This window comes from Lithobates pipiens, unplaced genomic scaffold (assembly GCF_037356315.1).
Source record: "Lithobates pipiens isolate NorthernLeopardFrog02 unplaced genomic scaffold, aLitPip1_a1.2 Scaffold_18, whole genome shotgun sequence".
NCBI lineage: Eukaryota > Metazoa > Chordata > Amphibia > Anura > Ranidae > Lithobates > Lithobates pipiens.
In genome coordinates, this window is record NW_027507758.1 from 428117548 (window position 1) to 428140692 (window position 23145).

The 23145-nt window shown below is 43.0% G+C and overlaps 1 protein-coding gene across 1 annotated transcript in view; it reads right to left on the reverse strand.

Annotated features, from left to right (window-relative positions):
• LOC143988452 (uncharacterized) overlaps positions 1 to 23145 on the reverse strand; it is a 62044-nt gene that overhangs the window by 26893 nt on the left and 12006 nt on the right. Inside the window, exon 2 of the mRNA XM_077488046.1 lies at positions 2316 to 2688. Within this exon, the coding sequence (XP_077344172.1) occupies positions 2316 to 2673 (358 nt within the window). The 5' untranslated portion in view covers positions 2674 to 2688. The remainder of the gene's footprint in view (positions 1 to 2315; positions 2689 to 23145) is intronic.

The window sequence follows — 23145 nt, forward strand, 5'->3', positions numbered from 1 at the left end:
TAGTGCAACCAGTTTTGCTAAAGTGTCACACGCACATTCTAAAAGTGGTGCAGTCTGCACCAGATTCAAGTACATGTTCTAGACAGGGACATGAATGTGGTGCATTCTGTGCCACTTTTAGAACACACACAAGACAATGTTTGCACCAGCCTTTATGAATTCCAGGGATTTTGAGGTAAAGTGGTTGTAGACCTTTGCGGCTGGGCCCTAGTGTTCTGCCATGGTGACAGCTGGGTCCAAGATAGCAGGAAGAATACATGCCAGCCTACTGTCTCTGTGATGCTCACTATACAGTGAAGTGGGGAGGAAGCGTCTGACTGGCAGCGCTGTAGTGCCCAGCATCTCCCTCTGCCCCTTCGGATAGAAGTTCACACTATACAGTGGAGAGAGTGCACAAGCAGAGCAACTCATTTACTTATTTGTACTGAAGCTAGTGCCCACCTGGCTCAAAGGCCCCTTCTTTCTCCACAGTGAAGCATGAACTGCTGACCTGAGTGGCAGAGGGAGATGCCAGGCACTACAGATCTGTCGATCGATATGTGCAGCAGTGGTGAGTGGCCATGGGGTGACCGAAGCTCCTCTTTAAATAGGTTGCAGAGAAGTGCTGCAGGGACAAGGCGTACAGAGGATACTGTGTGTTGGGGGTACAGAGATGTGCTGGGAGGTTTGGGGTGCAGCAATGTGTAAGTGGGTACAGAGGTGTGTTAGGGGTGTAAAGATGTGTGATGGAGTTTACATAAGCATACTGGTGTTTATGAAGGCTTGCTGTGGTGTACAAAGGTGTGCTGGAGGGATACAGAGGATGATAGGAGGTATAGAGGTATGTGTGTGTGGGGGGGAGGGGGGGGTACAGAGGTGTGGGGGGTGCAGAGATGTGCAGTGGAGTACATAGATGTGCTGGGTGTGGAGGTGTGCTGGGAGGGTGCAGAGGCATGCAGTGGGTTACAAAAACACTTTGAGGGATACAGAGATGTGCTAGGGAATACAGATGATGCTGGGAGGTGCAAAGGTGTGCTGGGGGATGCAGAGGTATGTGGAGGTTGCAGAGGTGTGCAAGGGAGTGCAGAGGTGTGCTGGGGGGCTACGGAGGATGCTGGGAGGTGCAAAGGTGTGTGAAGAGGATGAAGAAATGTACAAATCACCTTTAGCAAGTTTTCTTGACGAGGTAAAAAGATGACAGGAGGTAAGAAGATGACAGGAGAGAGAGCCCCAGCACACAGCCTGTAATTAGCAGCCCCAGCTCTTTTACTGTGTGCTGTGTGAAGAGAGTTGTTGTGTCCCTTTCCTCCAATCAGCTCTCACTGAGCTCTCCATCCCCTGCTCTCTGAAAGCTTGCAGACGCTGTATAAATTCTGCATTTTGAATGGCTGTAGAAAAGACAGGGCTGCAGATGTAGAGGTACAACTTATGCAGGAGGATTAGTTTCATCTGTGTATCACTTGAGGCGAGCCACTTTACTGGGCATATGTAAAGGTTTATAAACTCTTTAATTTTAGTGAGAGATAGGAAGATAGAGAGATCTAAAGAGAACGATATGGAGAGACATATATATAGATATAGATAGATATATAAATATATATATATATAGATAGATAGATAGATAGATAGATAGATAGATAGAGAGAGAGAGAGAGAGAGAGAGAGAGAGAGAGAGAGAGAGAGAGGGATAGAGAGAAAGAGATAGCGAAACAGATATACTGCATATAGCGAGAGATATTATAGGTTATAAGATTATAGCATTGGTGTCATTTTAGAAACAATTTAGGCCACATGCACAAAAAAGAAAAACTTTAAAGACATGACATCTGACTAATTTGCTTACTACTCCTTAGGATTGATTTACTAAAGGCAATAAGACTGTTATGTTAGGGATGTTAGGGAAGTTACACTTTGCAAAGGAGTATTCCCCTGAGCTTAGTGAATGATTTGAAGTTTGTCCTGACTTCCATTATCCAACTATCTGGCAGTCTTTAATATTGATTGGACCCTGGGCAAACATTTTCTTGGGCCCTCTCAAATCCACTTATCAACTATTTGTGGGCAGTGCGGCTCAAGGGGAAGCTGCCTTGGGCCCAACAACGAGTGGGCCAGGGCAGCTGCCCCTTTTTCCCTGCGTTAAAGACGGCCCTGATCTGCCAGTGAAAATGCAATTTTTTTTTTTATTTTGCTTGCACACTATTGGGTATTCTATACAAATCACAACATTTACTAAGCTCAGGGACGAATTCCCTTGCAAAGTGCAACTTTCCTTACAAAGTAAACAGCCTATATACCCGAAACATTGCAATGAAAAAATATTTTTAAGGTGGGGTTACCTGGAAGTCCCATTGGTCCAGAATCCCCCTTTGGTCCAGCGACAGGTGTACAGCAGTCACAACAGTTAAAGAAAAAATCAGCTGTTTCAAGAGTAAAATTATCAAAAGGGTAAAGAGTGGTGGCAGTCCTGAAATCAGGGTTTAAAGTGGCCAGTTCAGTGGTGGTGTCACTGGTTTCAATCATGTCAGTGAAAAAAGTCTCCTCTGTTGGTGGTGCAAGTGAAGTCTCGAAAACATTTACAATCTCCATGTTGTACACTTTTTTAGGGTACTTTGTCGGTGGTGTTGTCTTCGCTTCCAAGTAAACTGTAGCAACCATAGTTATAAAAGTCGCTGTAGGCCAAGATAAAGTTCCCATTTTATTTTTTTTTATCTGTCAAAAAAGAGAAAAGGATGCATTATTCATGTCAAGCTTCTATATTTCAGTCAGCTTCGTTTTTAACAATCTGGTATTATGGAAACTAGATTTAAAACGTGCATACACTATGCAAGGTCTTTGTGCCAATCCCATCTGTGATCTCCTGCCTGACACTTCCAGCTAGGCTGCTTATTGTACTTTTGGATTTATGGTGTTGAGAAGCTATGCCGATGTAGACAAATGTGCCCATTTAGAATTACAGTAATGCTGCAAATGTACCCAATCCTGCCATTAAACCGCTGACTGAAGGACTGCTTCTAAATCTACGCTCAAGAAATAAAACTGCATAGCAGGAAAGAAAGAGCGCCACAGTTTATGAACACATTCACAAAGCAATAATATTTTAAAAGTTTGTGCTGAGTTAGTATACTGTTTACATACCATAATATTGGGATATTGCTTTGAATTGAATTACACGACAGATGAAAAACGAAAAAATGGGAATATATGTATTTATGTTCCATCCACTACAGATACAGCGTTGTACTGCAACTTATTGCTATTGTCACGACTTTAAACTATGTTTTTTTTTTGTGTTGTTCCACAACATTCATCCCCTTTTTTAAACATTTGATATTGTAAGCAGGATAGTACAATTGGTAATAAAATGACTTTGCTAAAAGAAAAAAAAAAAAGAAAAAAAATAATAAAGTCCAGGAGAGGCAACATTTACAATCTTGTTGAGAACGATCATTTTGCATTTAAATTGATTCCGAAACAAAGCTTACCCGTTCAATGTGCTTCATTTTAGGCTCCTATTTATAATGTGCAGATAACTATATCACTGTTGTGGCTGGCATCTAAAAAGCTCTGAATCTAAGTATACAAAGATACGGGCTAATGTGTTCTATGGTTCTGGTGCTAACTCCTCTGTTTGCCCTCTGCCAACTTGCCTAAACATTTCGAGGCTTTATAAGAAAAGTAGACAAGAAAGAAGCACATGACAGGAGGCTATAATCTCGCAGAAAAGCAGTGTGACCAGTGGCGGGTTGTGCTCTATTTTTTGGGGGGTTTGATCAGTCAATCGATTAAATCCCCCACCCTCGGGCTCGGCAAACAAACCCCCCCTGCGCTTGCCCATCTGCCCACCAGCTCCTCACTTACCCCATCCAGGTTGCAGGCAGCTTCGGAGGCTTCCCCCTGCGTCTCCTCCTCGGTGGCTTCCCCCCTGCTTCCCGGCCAGCCAATACGATCACATCTCCTCTTGGCCAATCGGGTCTTAAGACCTGCTTCCTGATTAGCCAGGAGGAGAAGCGGCAAGACAATAGTGAATATTAATTTGCTATTGTCACACAGCTGGGAGGGCTGAGAGCACAGTACTCTGTGCCCCAAGTCCGCCCTTTTTTAAGCCAATTCATGTGCTTAAAATTAAAAAAAAAATTAAATCCATACGTCCAGTGCTCTGCTTGTAGATTAGGGGCCAACCGCATGGATTAGGGGGGGTGGCGCCCCTGCACCCCTAATGGAGTAGCCGCCACTGAGTATGACATACCTCCTGAAAGGTAACTAAGTGGACTTCCCGACTTTAAAAAATGGCCAGTGTTTGCAGAACATTAAAGTATTACCAAACCCAGGAACTTGCATTCACTATATCTGGTCTCCCACAGTACATAGACCATGGAAATGCAATTATTTTAGTAAATATAAACGTCTAAATACCTTTTCTCATCAGCAGTATATAGCAGCCTTGTGACTTCTATCAGTGTATGGCAAAGCACTGGTAAAGCTTGTAGGAGGAGTTTCATTCTCCTCTCCTATGAGGCTGAAAGACTCCTTTCCTTCTGTCTGAACAGTGCTGATTGGTCCTGTGCTAATCGCATGCACCCTCCCAAGAAAAAAAATAAACTCTCTAGCAATACACATCAAACTGAGCATATGCAGAGTGACTCCAAAGGCTCTGTTTCCACTATTGCAACCCCAAAGTCTCGCGATTTACAGTGCAACTTTTTAATGCGATTTTTGATGCAATGTCATGTGACCGGTGAAACCCATGTGAGAACAAGTCGCACCAAAGACGGAAAAAAATTGGGCAAAAACCTTTTTGGGTGTCGGTGTGACTTATATCGCACCAATTAAAATAGGGACCATCAAAATGCATGGGTTTTGACTTGTCATGCAACTTCACATGTGTCAAATCGCACAACAATTCGCAGTAGTGGAAACAGAACTTGAGTCCTCTTCCACACTATTGCGACTTCAAACTCGTGTGATTTTGCTGGGATTTTACTGCTATTTCACAGCCGCGATTTCAGGGAATGCCCAAAAATGTAATATACGTGGGCAAATTACTAGTTTCCATCTTTGCCTGTGGGCTCCCCTCTGCACTATTTCGGATGGGGCCATCTTTGTAGATGCAGGATTTTGCTTCCTCATGTCAGAGTGTCCATCAGGGTGAACAGTGAACCACACAATAGCCATTTCAAGACCACATACTGCACTTGTACTGCAGCAGGGTGGTCCTGCTGCACCAAATTTTGACATGTACATGATTTGGTATATTCGGTAGAGGGTGGGCTGGGCCGGGCCCACCTGGGCCCACCCACCACCCCACCTGTGCTGTCATATAGGCTACAACACAAGCCAATCAGCAGGCTGAGCAAATTGCAGAAGAGCCCTGTGTTGGTAAACAACACAGGGCTCTCTACAGACAGCAGCAATGTGTCAGTTTTTTTACTCCCTGCAAAAGCAAAATCAGGGAGTAAAAAAAGGCACATCGTCAGTCAGTTCCCACTCAGCATCCATTAGTGTCAAATCGCTCTATTATGCCATTATAAGTCGCTGATCACTACCATTACTAGTATGAAAATATAAATATATTCCAGTATATAAAGTGCCTTGAAAAAGTATTCATACCTGTTGAAACCTTCCACATTTTGTCATGTTACAACCAAAAACATAAATGTATTTCATTGGGATTTTATGTGATAGACCAACACAAAGTGGTACATAATTGTGCAGTGGAAGGAAAATGATAAATGGTTTTCAAATTTTTTATACAAATGAATATCTGAAAAGTGTGGCGTGCATTTGTATTCAGCCCCCATTACTCTGATACCGCTAACTAAAATCTTATGGAACCAATTGCGTAACCAACAACCCTAATTATTAATTAGAGTCCACCTGTGTGTAAGTTAATCTCAGTATAAATACAGCTGTTCTGTGAAGCCCTCAGTGGTTTGTTAGAGAACATTCATGAACAAACAGCATCATGAAAGCCAAGGAACGCTCCAGACAGGTCAGGAATAAAGTTGGGGAGAAGTTTAAAGCAGGGTTAGGTTATACAAAATATATCCCAAGCTTTGAATATCTCATGGAGCAACGTTTAATCTATCATTGGAAAATGCAAAGAGTATGACACAACTGCAAACCTACCAATACATGGCCATCCACCTAAACTGACAGGCTGGGCAAGTAGAGCATTAATCAGAGAAGCAGCCAAGAGACCCATGGTAACTCTGAAGGAGCTGCAGAGATCCACAGCTCAGGTGGGAGAATCTGTCCAAAGGACAACTATTAGTCGTGCACTCCACAAATCTGGCCTTTATGGAAGAGTGGCAAGAAGAAAGCCATTGTTGAAAGAAAGCCATAAGAGGTGCCATTTGCAGTTTGCAAGAAGCCATGCGGGAGACACAGCAAACATGTGGAAGAAGGTGCTCTGGTCAGATGAGATCAAAATGTGAACTTTTTGGCCTAAAAGCAAAACACTATATGTGGTGGAAAAGTAACACTGCACATCACCCTGAACACACCATCCCCACCTTGAAACATAGTGGTGGCAGCATCATGTTGTGGGGATGCTTTTCTTCAGAAGGGACAGGGAAGCTGGTCAGAGTTGATGCGCAGATGGATGGAATCAAATACAGGGCAATCTTAGAAGAAAACATGTTAGAGCCTGCAAAAGACTTGAGACTGGGGCAGATGTTCACCTTCCAGCAGGACAACAACCCTAAACATGCAGCCAGAGCTACAATGGAATAGTTTAAATCAAAGCATATTCATGTGTTAGAATAGCCCAGTCAAAGTTCAGGCCTAAATCCAATTGAGAATCTGTGGCAAGACTTTAAAAATTGCTGTTCACAGACCCTCTCCATCCAATCTGACAGAGCGTGAGCTATTTTGCAAAGAAGAATGGGCAGAAATTTCACTCTCTAGATGTGTAAAGCTGGTAGAGATATCCCCAAAAGACTTGCAGCTGAAATTGCAGTGAAAGGTGGTTCTGCAAAGTATTGACTCAGGGGGCTGAATACAAATGCACACCACACTTTTCACATATTTATTTGTGAAAATTTTTGAAAACCATTTATCATTTTCCTTCCACTGCACAATGATGTGCCACTTGGTGTTGGTCTATCATATAAAACACCAGTAAAATACAATTAAGTTTTTGGTTGCAACATGACAAAATGTGGAAAATTTCAAGGGGTATGAATACTTTAATAATTTGTAGACACTATAACTTTCACACAAACCAATTAATATACACTTATTGGGATTTTCTTTTATCAGATACATGTAGCAGAATTGTCATTTGACCTACAATTATGAAGACATTTTTTATTGGATATGTTTTATAACAGAAGTAAAAAAGTAAAAAATATTGTTTTGTTTTTTTTCAAATCTTTTTGATTTTTTAAAATTTATATAATAAAAAAAATAAAAACCCAGTGGTGATCAAACTCCATGAAAAGACATCTCTATTTGTGTAGAAAAAGTATATATATGTAAAGTGTAGCATGATTGCCAAATTACCAGTTAAAGTAGCGCAGTGATGAATAACAAAAAATAGCCTGGTCATGAAGGAGGTAAAACCTTCTTGAGATTAAGTGGTTAGTGACATCACCAAATCCCCTGAGACTAGCAATCAGTGCCTTAGATTTCACACTGCAGATATACAGTTATGAGGCCGTAAGCACATGAGCACATGCTGCCTTTACAAACTCAGCTGACAATCTGATAGTTATCCCTCAGATTTTTTGCCATTGACACACCTGTTTGGGAACCCTTCCCATTTATAAGCATGCAGCAACAGCCCTGAAGAAGGAGGAGTGCCTGTTCTGCCAAAACGCGTTGATTCAATGTACTTGTTGGTATTTTCAGGAAATGCCTTCTAACTTACTTTTTGACCTGTATCTTACAGGACATGGGCACTCCTTCTTACTCACCTTTCCAAGAGCTCATGTAGGAGGATATACAAAGCTATTTTTGAGGAGGAATTTGACTCAAAAGGTAAATTGTGCACAGTGCCTAATAACATTTTCGAATGTTTTATACAACATAGCAGATCTTTAGTTTTTGAGTTCTGGTCCACTTTAACATGGCGCTGATTTTAATTGGTGTCTATTGCCCACTGTTCCATTGCTGTTTAAAAAGAACACCCCAATACGCCCAATTGAAGTTTCTTAAAAAATATTGTAAACAAATTAAACTTCTGCAACACTGTAAGTGAACAAATTCTTACTGTTTGTTGCTTTGTTTGTCAATAAAGAAGCTCAAGTTCCCTGAAAGCCCAACTCCAGAAAGCGTGTGCCTTTGCAGTGGGGCTTTACGTACATTGCATGTGGTAATTGCTCATTTCGTCTAAGGGAGAGTAAAAATGCTTTTATTTACTTGGTGGGGGAATGTCCTTTGGCATCATCATGTCCAGTGCAAAGCTATGAACTCTGACTCTTGGTGACGTCAAGACCTTAGGCCGCTGGAGTGTATGGGAAAAAACACTGTGGTGACCAGTCTAGCAATATGGAAGAACCAAGAACCTAAACAAGCAATGAACCCTATCAGTGTGGGGGCAGCCCCAACCACTACGGATAATTTCAAGTTTCCCAGCGTTGTGCTTTAAATCATCCTGTCCTCTGGCAGTATGGTGTAAAAATTGAATTGTTGTTCTCTGTGCAGCAGTACGACAGGCCCCCCACTTTTCTCTAAGTTTCAGCTACAGTGGTGTGAAAAAGTGTTTGCCCCCTTCCTCATTTCCTGTTCCTTTGCATGTTTGTCACACTTAAGTGTTTCGGAACATCAAACCAATTTAAACAATAGTCAAGGACAACACAAGTAAACACAAAATGCAATTTGTAAATGAAGGTGTTTATTATTAAAGGTGAAAAAAAATCCAAACCATCATGGCCCTGTGTGAAAAAGTGATTGCCCCCTAAACCTAATAACTGGTTGGGCCACCCTTAGCAGCAACAACTGCAACCAAGCGTTTGCGATAACGTGCAATGAGGCTTTTACAGCGTCCTGGAGGAATTTTGGCCCACTCATCTTTGCAGAATTGTCCTAATTCAGTTACATTAGAGGGTTTTCGAGCATGAACGGCCTTTTTAAGGTCATACCACAACATCTCAATAGGATTCAGGTCAGGACTTTGGCTAGGCCACTCCAAAGTATTCATTTTGTTTTTCTTCAGCCATTCGGTAGTGGACTTGCTGGTGTGTTTAGGATCATTGTCCTGCTGCAGAACCCAAGTTCGTTTCAGCTTGAGTACATGAACAGATGGTCGGACATTCTCCTTCAGGATCTCTTGGTAGACAGCAGAATTCATAGTTCCTTTTATCACGGCAAGTCTTCCAGGTCCTGAAGCAGCAAAACAGCCCCAGACCATCACACTACCACCACCATATTTTACTGTTGGTATAATGTTCTTTTTATGAAATGCAGTGTTCCTTCTACGCCATATATACTTGGACACACACCTTCCAAAGAGTTCCACTTTTGTCTCATCGGTCCACAGAATGTTGTCCCAAAAGTCTTGGGGATCATCAAGATGTGTTGTGGAGAAATTGAGACGAGCTTTGATGTTCTTTTTGCTCAGCAGTGGTTTTCTCCTTGGAACTCTGCCATGCAGGCCATTTTTGCCCAGTCTTTTCCTGATGGTGGAGGCATGAACGCTGACCTTAACTGAGGCAAGTGAGGCCTGCAGTTCCTTGGACGTTGTTGTGGGGTCTTTTGTGACCTCTTGGATGAGTCGTCGCTGCGCTCTTGGGGTAATTTTGGGCGGCCGGCCACTCCTGGGAAGGTTCACCACTGTTCCATGTCTTCGCCATTTGTGGATAATGGCTCTCACTGTGGTTCGCTGGATTCCCAAAGCTTTGGAAATGGCTTTATAACCCTTTCCAGACTGATAGATCTCAATTACTTTCTTTCTCAATTGTTCCTGAATTTCTTTGGGTCTCGGCATGATGTGTAGCTTTTAAGGATCTTCTGGTGGACCTTACTGTGTCAAGCAGCTCCTATTTAAGTGATGCCTTGATTGTGAACAGGTGTGGCAATAATCAGGCCTGGGTGTGGCTATAGAAATTGAACTCAGGTGTGGACAACCACAGTTATAGTATGTTTTAACAAGGGGGGCAATCACTTTTTCACACAGGGCCATGATGGTTTGGATTTTTTTTCACCTTTAATAATAAACACCTTCATTTACAAATTGCATTTGGTGTTTACTTGTGTTGTCCTTGACTATTGTTTAAATTGGTTTGATGTTCCGAAACACTTAAGTGTGACAAACATGCAAAGGAACAGGAATTGAGGAAGGGGGCAAACACTTTTTCACACCACTGTATGTGTACAGAGCTGGAAAGGCTTATGCCCCATACACATGGTCCAATTTTCTGACGGAAAATGTGCGATCTGATGATGTTGTTGGAAAATCCGACCGTGTGTGGGCTCCATCAGATTTTTTCGGACGGATTTTGTGGTTGGAATGTCCGACCGTGTGTATGGGGCATTAGACATTTCAGTTGTTTGGCTGTACCCCACAGATAGTTGTCACTGGAATAACAGGTGGAGAAAAAGGTGCCAGTTGGGGGCGTACTTTATTTTCAAAGGAGGAATTTCAATAAACAAATACAATTTGTAAAATTGTATATGAATTAAATGTCATGGCAGTTGGAGGGAGCTAACACGGGGCTGAGGACTCTTCCTGCTTTTATTTGAATAATCCTAAGGAACCAACCAAATGGACAGCAGTAGACAGTCTCAATGATAACAATAACAATTACAATAACAAGCAGTTCCATGATATGTAATCTGTGTTAAGAGCCCTTTTAGTTTAATGTTCTTAACATTTACATTACCAAGTGCTTTGCTTGGCTCTTTTGTATCGCGTTTAAAGCTAGAATTCTTTGTAATCATGTTACGCCATTATTTGAGCTTGATCTATAATATATTAAAATCCACCCAATGAAATTATTCTGCAAGACGAGAGATAAATGATCAGTTTTTGTAATATGCACATTGAGCATTCCTGAGGATCATGTGCCATGTATTTATAGTTTTCTCCGTCCCTCCACCGCTTCTCTTTTTATTTTCATAATAATTCAATCTCCAACTATTCCTCTGTGCTCATGTGAAATTAGTACTTGTATCATCTGCCTTATTCACAGGTTTTTATGCAAAATGTCTGATGCAATGGAATTTTTATTTGGTATGCTTGGGTCATGCATCATACATGATTCATTTTGTTTTATTTAGAATGTTTAATATATAGCAAATAACATAAGATGCATGAAGCAAATATGGCAAATAGGAAACAGATGGAAAGATGCTCAGTGTGTGGATATGCAGAGGCGAATGCGATGACCCTTCCGAGAGCAGTTTTGAGAAGCAGTATTCATTCCAAAGGGAGAAGAAATAATCATTCTATTTCTCATATCAAAATTGAAATACATTAGTTTCATATCAGAAGCATGGCTGAGACGCCACATGTTTCAGTATCAGTGCATTATGTTCCAGTAATTCCTGCCTTCAGCAAATGCCTCTTCTCATTTTATGGAGCAGTGTCAATCATTTTCTCTTTCTTTAATAGATTGCTTTCACTTTGATTTTTTTGGAGTGGCTGGTATTGAGAAAGTCATCAGAATACACTGATGTACAGTTTTATTCTTCTCTTTATTAAAAAAGTAATAAACAATTAATAGCTTTTAGAGGTGATTAAGCCTAAAACTATAATGGAGAAGTCATTGTAAGAATGAGTGCGGAGCAGTACCATTTTAACCATAATAGCAACCAATTCTGATTACTGTACAGTGGAAGAGTCTACACTCAGTGGTATACATAGTGATAACGTAATAACTAAATACTATTAAGAACAAACTCTGAGTTTTTACAGCTCTATGAATATTCAAACAATCTGCTTACATTTCTAGAGGATTGTTTTTTGCAACAATCAGGCATAACTGTAGCACAATAATTCAAATTGTGCAACATTTGACTCTGTATGAGGAAACTGTTAGTTAAGACTCAGAGTTTGGAAAAAGTTAGAACTTTTGTCAGGTTTTGGTGTTTTTTTGTAACTCACGCCTGAAAGATTTTCCTTTGCATACTGACACAGGGATTTAACAGGAAATTAGTGGACCGTCACTGAGACACTTATGCCGCGTACACACGAGCGGACTTTTCAACATCCAAAGTCCGAAGGACTGAGTCCGTCAGACTATCCGATCGTGTGTGGGCTGCAACGGACTTTTGACTCACCAAAGTCCGAAGGACTTTAGAATATGGAACATGCTTCAAATTTTCCCGACGGAACTCCGCCGGACCCGGTCCCCTTCGAAAAATCCGCTCGTGTGTATGCTACTCCGACGGACTAAAACCGACGCTAGGGCAGCTATTGGCTACTGGCTATGAACTTCCGTATTCGAGTCGGGTCGTACGTCATCACGTTCGAATCCGTCGGAGTTTAGTGTGATCGTGTGTGGCCAAGTCCGTTCGGCCGAAAAGTCTGTCAGAACTCCGTCGGCATTCCAGCAGAACTCCGACGGAACTCCTTTGGAAGTCTGTCGGACATAAGTCCTCTCGTGTGTACGGGGCTTTAGAAGGCTTCTTTCATTTACTCATTACATGACTTGGGGTAGACATGGAGGGGATGTTTGCTGTCTGCTCTATTTGGATATTATGAAAATTTGGGGTATCCCAATTATAATTTTTTTACTTGCATCTATTTAGATATCTATTTGTACTTGGTATATACCTAAATGTGGGTCTAACAATTCTCCTGCAGGAACCAATCAGTGGTTCTGTCCATCAGCACTGTGCACCAGCCTATGAGAAAACCATCATGGGTAACTGATTTCTCCAGACCAGTGTTTCTCAACTCCAGTCCCCGAGGCGTCCCAACAAGTCATGTTTTCAGCCATGAAAATGGCTATGGTAAATACTAAGGCAGTGAAACTGATCAAATCACCTATGCAAAATAACGTGAAGCCTGAAAACATGACCTGTTGGGGCGCTTTGAGGGCTGGAGTTGAGAAACACTGCTCCAGACAATGTTCTAAATAATGAAATAGTCAAACGAATTATACCCTTTATGGGGAACATATTAAGTATGGCCATTAAAGTGTTAAATTAGGTTCCAAATCTGTAGATGCACAACAATCTTTAACCACTTCAATACAGGGCACTTAAACACCTTCCTGCCCAGACCAATTTTGAGCTTTCCGCGCTGTCGCACTTTGAATGACAATTGCGCGGTCATGCTACACTGTACCCAAATTAAATTTTTATCATTTTTTTCCCACAAATAGAGCTTTCTTTTGGTGGTATTTGATCACCTCTACGGTTTTTATTTTTTCCGCTACAAATAAAAAAATACCGAAAATTTTGAAAAAAAAATGTTTTTTTCTTGTTTCAGTTTCAAAACTTTGTAAATAAGTATGTTTTCTCCTTCACTGATGGGCACTGATGGGGCTACACTGATGGGCACTGATAAGGCGGCACTGATGGGCACCAATGTGGCACCAATGAAGTGGCACTGATGAGGTGGCATTGATGGACACTGATATGTGGCACTGATAGGCGGCACGGATGGGCGACACGGATGGGCGACACGGATGGGCAACACGGACGGACACTGATAGGTGGCACAAATTGGCACTGATAGCTGGCACGGATTGGCATGGATGGGCGGCACAGATGGGTGGCACAGATGGGCATGGATAGGCGGCACAGATGGGCATGGATAGGCGGCACAGATGGGCATGGGTGGGCACTGATAGGCGGCACAGGTGGGCACTGATAGGCGGCACAGGTGGGCACTCATAGGCGGCACAGGTGGGCACTCATAGGTGGCACAGGTGGGCACTCATAGGCGGCATTGGTGTTATACTGTAGTAATGGATGCCAATCAGTGCCAATCTATAATGCATGCCAATCAGTGATGCCCATTGTGGGCACTGATTGGCATCCATTATGGGCACTGATTGGCATCCATTGTGCTGACTGGCATCCCTGGTGGTCTAGGGAGGATTACCTTTTCCCTGGTGGTCTGGTGGCGTCCCTGGTGGTCAAGTGTGGGCATCCTCGGGGGGGCTGTGCTGATAATCGATCAGCACAGACCCTCCCTGTCAGAGGAGCAGCCGATCGGCTCTCCTCTACTCGCGTCTGACAGACGCGAGTGAGGGAAAGCCGATCACCGGCTCTTCCCATTTACACTGTGATCAGCCGTGATTGGACACGGCTGATCACGTGGTAAAGAGTCTCCGTCAGAGACTCTTTACCGAGATCGTAGTTGCCGGGTGTCAGACTGACACCCTGCAACAACGATCGCCGCGATGCGTGCCCCCGGGGGCGTGCAGCGGCTCATAATCCTGATCACGTCATATGACGTCCGGTCAGGATTATGAAACCACTTTGCAGCCGTCAATTGCCTATAGGGCGGGCGGCAAGTGGTTAAGAAAATAGGGGATCCAATTTTTTAGGATAACACAATTATACAGTGCCTTGCAAAAGTATTCACCCCCCTTGGCTTTTTACCTATTTTGTTTCATTACAGCCTTCAATGTTTTTTTAATCTGATTTATATGTGATGGATCAGAACACAATAGTCTAATTTGGTGAAGTAAAACCAGAAAGATATATACATAAAACTATTTTTCAGAAATAAAAAAATGATAATTAGCATGTGCGTATGTATTCACCTCCTTTGTTATGAAGCCCATAAAAAGCTCTGATGCAACCAATTCAGAAGTCACATAATTAGAGAAATGATGTCCACCTGTGTACAATCTAAATGTCACATGATTTGTCATTACATATACACACCTTTTTGAAAGGCCTCAGAGTCTGCAACACCTAAGCAAGAGGAACCACTAACCAAACACTGCCATGAAGACCAAGGAACTCTCCAAACACGTAAGGGACAATGTTGTTGAGGGTTAGGTTATAAAAAAATATCCAAATCTTTGATGATCCCTAGGAGCACCATCAAATCTATCATAACCAGATGGAAAGAACATGGCACAACAGCAAACCTGCCATGAGATGGCCGCACGCCAAAACTCACAGACCGGGCAAGGAGGGCATTAATCAGAAAGGCAGCACAGAGACCTAAGGTAACCCTGGAGGAGCTGCAGAGTTTCGCAGCAGAGACTGGATTATCTATACATAGGACAATAAGCCATACACTCCAGAGAGTTGGGCTTTATGGCAGAGTGGCCAGAAGAAAGGCATTACTTTCAGCAAAAAAAACAAAATGGCATGTTTTGAGTTTGCGAAAAGGCATGTGGAATACTCCTAAAATGTATGGAGGAAGGTGCTCTGGTCTGATGACACAAAAATTTAACTTTTTTGCCATCAAGGAAAATGCTATGTCTGGCGCAAACCCAACATATCACATCACCCAAAGAACACCATGAAACATGGTGGTGGCAGCATCATGCTGTGGGAATGTTTTTCAGCAGTCAGGACTAGGAAACTGGTCAGAGTTGAGGGATAAGATGGATGGTGCTAAATACAGGGATATTCTTGAGCAAAACCTGTACCACTGTGATTTGAGGCTAAGACAGAGGTTTACCTTCCAGCAGGACAGTGACCCCAAACACACTGCTAAAGCAACACTTGAGTGGTTTAAGGGGAAACATGTAAATGTGTTGGAATGGCCTAGTCAAACCCCAGACCTCAATCAAATTGAAAATCGCAAACCATCCAACCTGAAGGAGCTGGAGCAGTTTTGCAAAGAGGAATGGGCAAAATCCCAGTGGTAAGATGTGGCAAGCACATAGAGACTTATCTAAAGCGACTTGGAGCTGTGATAGCCGCAAAATGTGGCTCTACAAAGTATTGACTTTAAGGGGGTGAATAGTTATGCACATTGACTTTTTCTGTTATTTTGTCCTATTTGTTGTTTGCTTCACAATAAAAAAAAGACAATCTTCAAAGTTGTGGGCATGTTCTGTAAATTAAATGATGCAAATCCTCACACAATCCATGTTAATTCCAGGTTGAGGCAAAAAAACATGAAAAATGCGAAAGGGGGTGAAATACTTTTGCAAGGCACTGTCTAAAACACATTATGTTTAAATCACATAAGATCATAAGTCACATAAAAAAGGCTGACTAAATTAAAGGTGCTAAACCTCCATATACCACCACCTAAATATCTCAGACCAGCTACATCTACATAATTTGTGTTAGAATGTAGTTGTTTCCACATCATGGGAATCCAGTGGAATTATACCACAGGGAGGAATACACAAGAGGGCAGTGTTTACTACCTTGCCTAATCCTAGCTCTAACACAAGTGCCCAGAACAGTCTGAAAGATGTAGTCTCAAAGGAGTAGCTGAAACACAGTGACGCTGGGGTCATGACTACAAGGCTCACAAGCACCATAAAAGGGGAGGAATGGTATAAAATCAAAGGGTTGGGAAGAAGGCCAGAAGTTGGAAAGAGACACAGCAAATGGGAATGTGTTTGTAGCGTTTCTGTGCTGTGCTAAACCAGGCTAGGCTGGACTGCGTGTGATGGGACTGTATTAGAGCCTAGAGGCAGACTGCTAAGCTAAGCACTGAGCAATGGAGGTATTCTATGGTTCGAGAACCCATCATCCAGAACCCGCTGTTCAAGCCGCATTTATCCAGATTGTCACCACTGCATCACTGCTTTAAGGAGGCCCCCCACCTAACAGAAAACTCACTATCACTTGTGTACTGCCTCAGAGGGATCTGGTGAGAGGTCCCTAACCTACACAACATCCATAACCAACAGTTAATCATTGTATGCAACTCAGGCCTGTGGATGGGCCATTATCATTCATTGACATCTTTCCCCATTTGAAGTTGAACCCACTTGCTGTCCCAGCAGCAGCTGTGTTAATGTCAAAGAAATGTTCAGATCCTGTTGCATTCCTGGGGGCAGAACTGGGTTGCTGGCCCCCCTTGTCTGAAAGCCCAAAGGTGAACTAGCCTATTGTTAGCCCACCACAGTCACTTGAGGCAACATTTCTTAGTCAGAGAGCTACTGTTTATGTTCATGGTACTGCATTACATGCTGAATATATCCTTAAGCCCCATACACACTATCAGATTTTCTGCTGACTTTTTCCTTCAGATTTACCAAAACCATGTAGTGCAAGGGCCTACCTGATTGCATACAAATTGAAATTCCTAAGGTTTGACCTCATATTATATGGTTTTGGTAAATCTGAAGGAAAAACTGATCGTGTGTATGGGGCTTTAAAGGTACCTGGGTTAATTGCTTTGTATTTGTATTGCCCTTTTTCTTGTACATCGACACTGGACTACTGATCTGTTGTGTTACCTTTATACTTTGATCTGCTAATACAATCTGCTTATTTCATAATGGTCTGTGTGTGCCATTTTTGTGCATCTCCTGGGAGTTCTCAGTCAAGGTATTCTGGTGTCAGCAGGACTCTCTCCCGCTTTCTCTCACTGCACAGAGATGTCCAATTGGCAATTGCCACCATACAGCATAACAGGAGCTGGATTCATCCAGATTATCCATCCAAAGATGACCTAAGTTGTCCCAGACACTCATATACCCTTATTAGGTGTGGCAGCACAGCAATATTGCATCCTGGACTTTGGACTGCTAAATCCTATTTGATGATCATAGGAAATCTCCAGCTCTGACAGTTTCAAGCTTTGACAGTTGTCATCAGAACAGGTATACCATCTACTTTTCCTCCAGTAATAACCTAAACTGTTTAATTTCCCTTCACTTTCTATCCTGGTTACAACACAGAGTGAGGAAGGATACTGTATCCCTAATTGGACAGAGACATCAATATAAACATAGCAAAGCGTTCAACTTGTCCATCCTCTTTCAAACCAGAACCAGTTTATTTCTGGAGTTCCGCTTCAGTTAGGATAAGCACAAAACAAGCAACCAGAAGGAATCAATATCATTACTCTGAAACAGAATATTATGAGGGTGTGGAAAAACTAAACACACCTAATCACTCATACACGTAAATGGGTTTTTCATTTCAAGAAAAAGAGAATGCTTCACAGCATGGGCATAAGCCAAGTGATTTTATTCAGCTGGAACCTTACTATGTAGCTAGAAATTAAAGGGCACCTCGAAGGGCGACTGCTGTTGGGTGGCGGGGGCGTGACCAGATGGAGAAGGAGGAAGGCGTGTATGAGTGAGTGAGCGAACGTCCCGCCTCGCTCTCCCCTCCACGCGGGTAGCGGACCGCAACGAGCTGTAACGAACGGCGCCTCCCCTCGTTGACCCGCCGACCCTCCATGCTGCTAACAGGTCGGATGATGTGAGCGAGCGTCCCGCTTCGCTCTCCCTTACACACGAGTAGCGGATCGCAATGAGCCGTAGCGAACGGCGGCTTCCCTTGTTGACCCGCTGACCCTCCATGCTGCTAACAGGTCGGATGATGGATACGGATCGGATGAACAGGCACCCCTCTCTGCTTACCCTTATGCTATGTGGCAGCGTAGACGCTCCGTGGGAATCCCGATGGAGGTGGGCAGGCTCTCTCTCTGACCGCCGCTGAGACCCTAGAGTGTATTCTGGAGAGTTCAATGAAGGGAGGTGGAGACTATACTTCAGCTATGGACAGCAGAGAAAAGATATAATGGGAGACATCACCCGGACAAACGCATGGAACTGGTGAGAGTAAATATTGCCATCTAGGGTGGTGAGCCTGAACTGTTATATGATCTGTGATTCAGATATTGCTTACAGGAGATGGAAGATGGACTATTTCTGTTAACCATTACCGTGGGTAAATCCCCCTGCTGGTGTTTTCTTATTGTTGTAACCCTGAAAGAGCTTTTTTGCTAATGAGAAGATTGAGAACTGTAAAAAATTCTCCTTTCTTGGAAGAGACTCTTTACTTGCTTTAAAGCGCCTGTTTAAAAGTAGCGGTTGTCATAGGGGCTACCGAGGTCTTGACATGGCTTAGAGTTTACAGTATATAGTGTAAAACTGCGTAGTATGTGCCTTTCCATCCTGTGGTTCTCCTTTTTTCCCGCCCCTTGATGAGAGTGCCTGCCAGTAATCTTTTCTGTATAAACTTCCTTTGTATGAAGATGTCTTCAAGGATCTAACACTCAAACCTAAGAACGTCCTGCATATAAGACTACTGGGAAACAAGAGAGGGGAGGAGGAGAAGGGAAAAAAAAAAAGAAGATAAAAGAAATTTTTCTTAAAGGGACTTTAACCTGCTCTGAAGTGGTAACTTATATAGGCCATATAGATAGGCTGGAGTTGGAACTGTCTTGATCCTTTTGGGAATTTTAGGAGTACAATATTGTGCTGTGTGTGCCCTTCTATCCCTAGGACCCCTTCCCTTTGTCTCGCCCTAGGGTGAGAGTGAAATTAAACATACATATATTTTCTGGGAACACTACTGTGGTGTAAAATAAAGTTACCATGCCATCACATCGTGCAACTAAAGCCAGTCAAGCAGCTGCAGCCGCAAAACTAGAAAAATATGCCCATAATCCGGGTCAGGGGCCTAGTCAGACCTCCCCAAAGGGTCCGCAACAGGGACAGCAATCCCAAGCTAATAGGTTATCAGGAACCAAAGGCACTAGGAAAAGCCAAGGGCTAAGCCAGTCTCAAATGGCTATGGAGGAAAAGGAGGGAAGAACTGACTCTGAGGGTCATGTTAAGGATGTGAGTTTGGAGGGGGCAACTGGCTCATCGGAAGAGGGTTTGCGGGGAGGACTCGAACTAGAACCAGAACCAACACTAAGGGAGGTTTTGATGGCAGTTAACCTTTGTAGAGAATCCCTGGGAGGAATGAGTATCCAACTCATCTCTATCCAGGAGGAACTATCGCATACTAGACAGGATATTCAAAGGATCCAGGACAGAACCATAGCCCTTGAGGAGCGGTTGGGCCCCCTGGATAAGGGAATTTAGGCTAATGCAAGAACAGCTAACAAAACAGGATAACAAATTAGACGAAATGGAAAACAGGATGAGGAGGAAGAACATTCGGATAGTAGGCCTGCCAGAAAACTGTGAAGGTCCAGACTCTATAGACTATGGGATATGTTTGGCCAGGACAATTTTTCTCCACTGTTCTCTATTGAAAGGGCACACAGAGTTCCCTCAAGACCTCCTCAGATAGGTGCCCCTCCAAGACCACTTCTGGCCAAGTTACTGTTTTTTAAGGATAAAGAGACTATCACCCGTAAAGCTAGGGAAAGGGGTAAGATCGTATATAATGGTTCGCGTGTGTCGATCTTCCCGGATTACTCCCCAGACCTCCAAAGAAGGAGAGCTAAGTTTGGGGAAGTTAAAAGGAAGCTCCGCCAAATGGACATGGCTTATGCGTTACTATACCCAGCAAGATTACAGATAAATGCCCCTGAAGGGACCATCATTTTTGACAACCCTGGAGGCGTGGAAGAGTGGTTGGAATCCCACCCCCGGAGACTTTAGTAGTGATGGACTTTTTTTTCTTCACCCCCCCCCCTCCCTCTATGCTTCTTGGGAGGGGGGGGAGGATTGTGGATTTGGATGTGATCCCCTTTTTTTTTTTTCTTCCCCCCTTTTTTTTTGGTGTAGGTTGCTTGATTTGGGAAAGGGGAGAGGAGGGGGGAGGGAGAGCTGAGGGAGGCGAGGGTCACGTAGTCCCCCCTCTGGTTGGAGGGGGCGGCGGGGCTCTCGCCTCCTTTATGAGTCGTACGGGGTAATATTCTTGTTTGGAGACTTTGGTGGGGAGGGGAGGGGAGGGGTGGGGTGGGAGGGTGGGTAGGTAACAAGGTTTAGTAAAATATGTGGAGTGATTCACAAGCAAGGTGTGTATGGGAAGGTCACAGAAGAAGCCCCCAGGTGATGCCTAAAGAGGCAATGGGAGAAGTGTGTGATGAAGGTGAATGGTATGGGTGGAAAGAAAGAAGTTTAGGGCGTTTAAAGTTTGATTGGCAGGTGGGAGAAGTGTGGAAGAGGATTGTTTTTGTAAGTAGAGCATTATATAGAGCACAATTATTTACAACGAAACAAAGGGTAAAGATTTATTACATAAGAGAGAACAATAAAGGAGGGTCACGAGGATATGCACCTATAAGGAAACAATGGTTGAAAGCTTATTATATTAAAGGGAATAATAAAGATGAGTTATACACATTAGTTTTTAGGTACTGTCACAGTAATTAGAAATGAGTGAACGCACTGTATTAGATGGAAGAGGTCTTATTCTATATTCTTGGAACGTTAGAGGGATGGGGGACCTGAAGAAGAGGAAAGCAGTTAAGCTATCAGCTATGTCCCATGGAGCAATGCTTCTCTTTCTTCAGGAGACACATTTTACAAAAATCACCACTACACAGCTGGGGTGGGGGGAATATCATATCCAATATCATTCGTGCCATACCTCCTTTTCTAGGGGGGTTAGTATTTTTATTAAAAGGGGGGCTTCATTTAATTGTCTCCAGGTGAAGATAGATGAACAAGGAAGTTATATTTTTCTATATGGTACTTTAGAGGGAAAGATTTTGATTCTGGCCAATGTTTACATACCGCCACCAGCCACTATGGATATTTTATATGATCTGGTTGAATTTGTGGTGGACAAACCGGAAGTCCCACTGATAGTAATGGGAGATTTTAACATGGTCATGGATAAAATATTGGATAGATTCCCTAATGGGAGGGCTCAGCAAAGGGGTATAAGTGAGAGTCGCTTGTCGCAGTTCTTGGGAGAAATGGGTCTGAAGGACCTCTGGAGACTCCAGAATCCAAAATCTCGAACCTTCTCGTGTCTCTCCACCTCATACTCAACTCTGTCGAGGATAGATATGATTATGGGGAACGATGAGGCGGCAGTATTAATAAAAAAAATAAGCTATATGCCAAGAAGCATATCGGATCACTCAGCAATAAAGAGCTTCTTGGATATAGGAGAGAGAAGTCAGCGAAAGGGGTGGAGATTTAGCCCTACTTGGTTGGAGCTTATGAGGGAACCAAAGGAAGTATTGAGCTCACTTAAAGAATTTATAAAATTGAACACAGGTTCAGCCCCGACAGGGATGGTATGGGATGCATTAAAGGCCTATCTCCGAGGTCTTTTAATACAACAGATCTCTAAAATTAAAAAACAGTCTGGGGAAAGAGAAGAGAATGCCTCAAGGAGTGTGGTAAATTTAGAAAATCAGTATATCAAAAATCCAACATTAGATAACCAGGGAAAATGGATGAAGGCGCAGCAGGAATATCGTTATATAATGCTAGAGAAGGCCGAAAATAAACTTTTATTTCAGAAGCAACTAGTATTTGGAGAAGGGGAAAGGGTAGGTCGGATGCTAGCATACTTGGTGAAAACAAACTCTCTCCCATCCATGGTACCCAGGATTAGTATGGCGGAAGGTAGGACGTCTACTAATAAATCAGATATCTTAGAGAGATTTAGAGCGTACTATGAGGACCTATATCAATCTAACCAGGCCGAGATGAGGGAGGAAATGGATACATTTTTCAGCCCGCTGGCTTTTCCACATCTTTCGAAAGAAGATGGGGATATGCTAGATGGTCCCGTAACAATGGAAGAGATTCGGCGTATAGTACAAGAAATGGCAGGACAGAAAGCCCCAGGCCCAGATGGCCTTCCAGTGGAGGTTTACCGTCACTTTGGTGAGGTACTAATCCCAGAGCTCCTAAAAGTCCTTAACTGGGCGATAGAAGCAGGAGAACTACCTCCTTCAATGAGAGAATCAAATATAATAGTGCTGCCAAAGGAAAACAAGGACCCTCTTGCCCCTTCATCATATAGACCTATCTCCCTGTTGAACCTGGACGTAAAGATCCTAGCTAAGGTCTTGGCGAATAGATTGAACAGAGTGATAGGGAAAATTATTCATCCTGACCAATCGGGATTTATTCCTGGGAGATCTACAAATACAAATATAAGACGGGTCTTTTTGAACCTTCAGATACCCGTGGATGGAGATGGCCAGAGGGCTGTTTTATCCTTGGACGCTGCTAAAGCCTTTGATTCACTAGAGTGGAGATACTTGTGGAGAGTCTTGAGAGAATATAAGGTGGGCCCGGTATTTATAAAATGGGTTAAAATGTTATATAGATGTCCAGAAGCAAGAATTAGTGTTAACAACGAAAGCTCGGCTGGGATCCGATTGAAGAGAGGTACGAGGCAGGGGTGTCCCCTGTCTCCCCTCTTGTACTATGAAGACCTATATCAATCTAACCAGGCCGA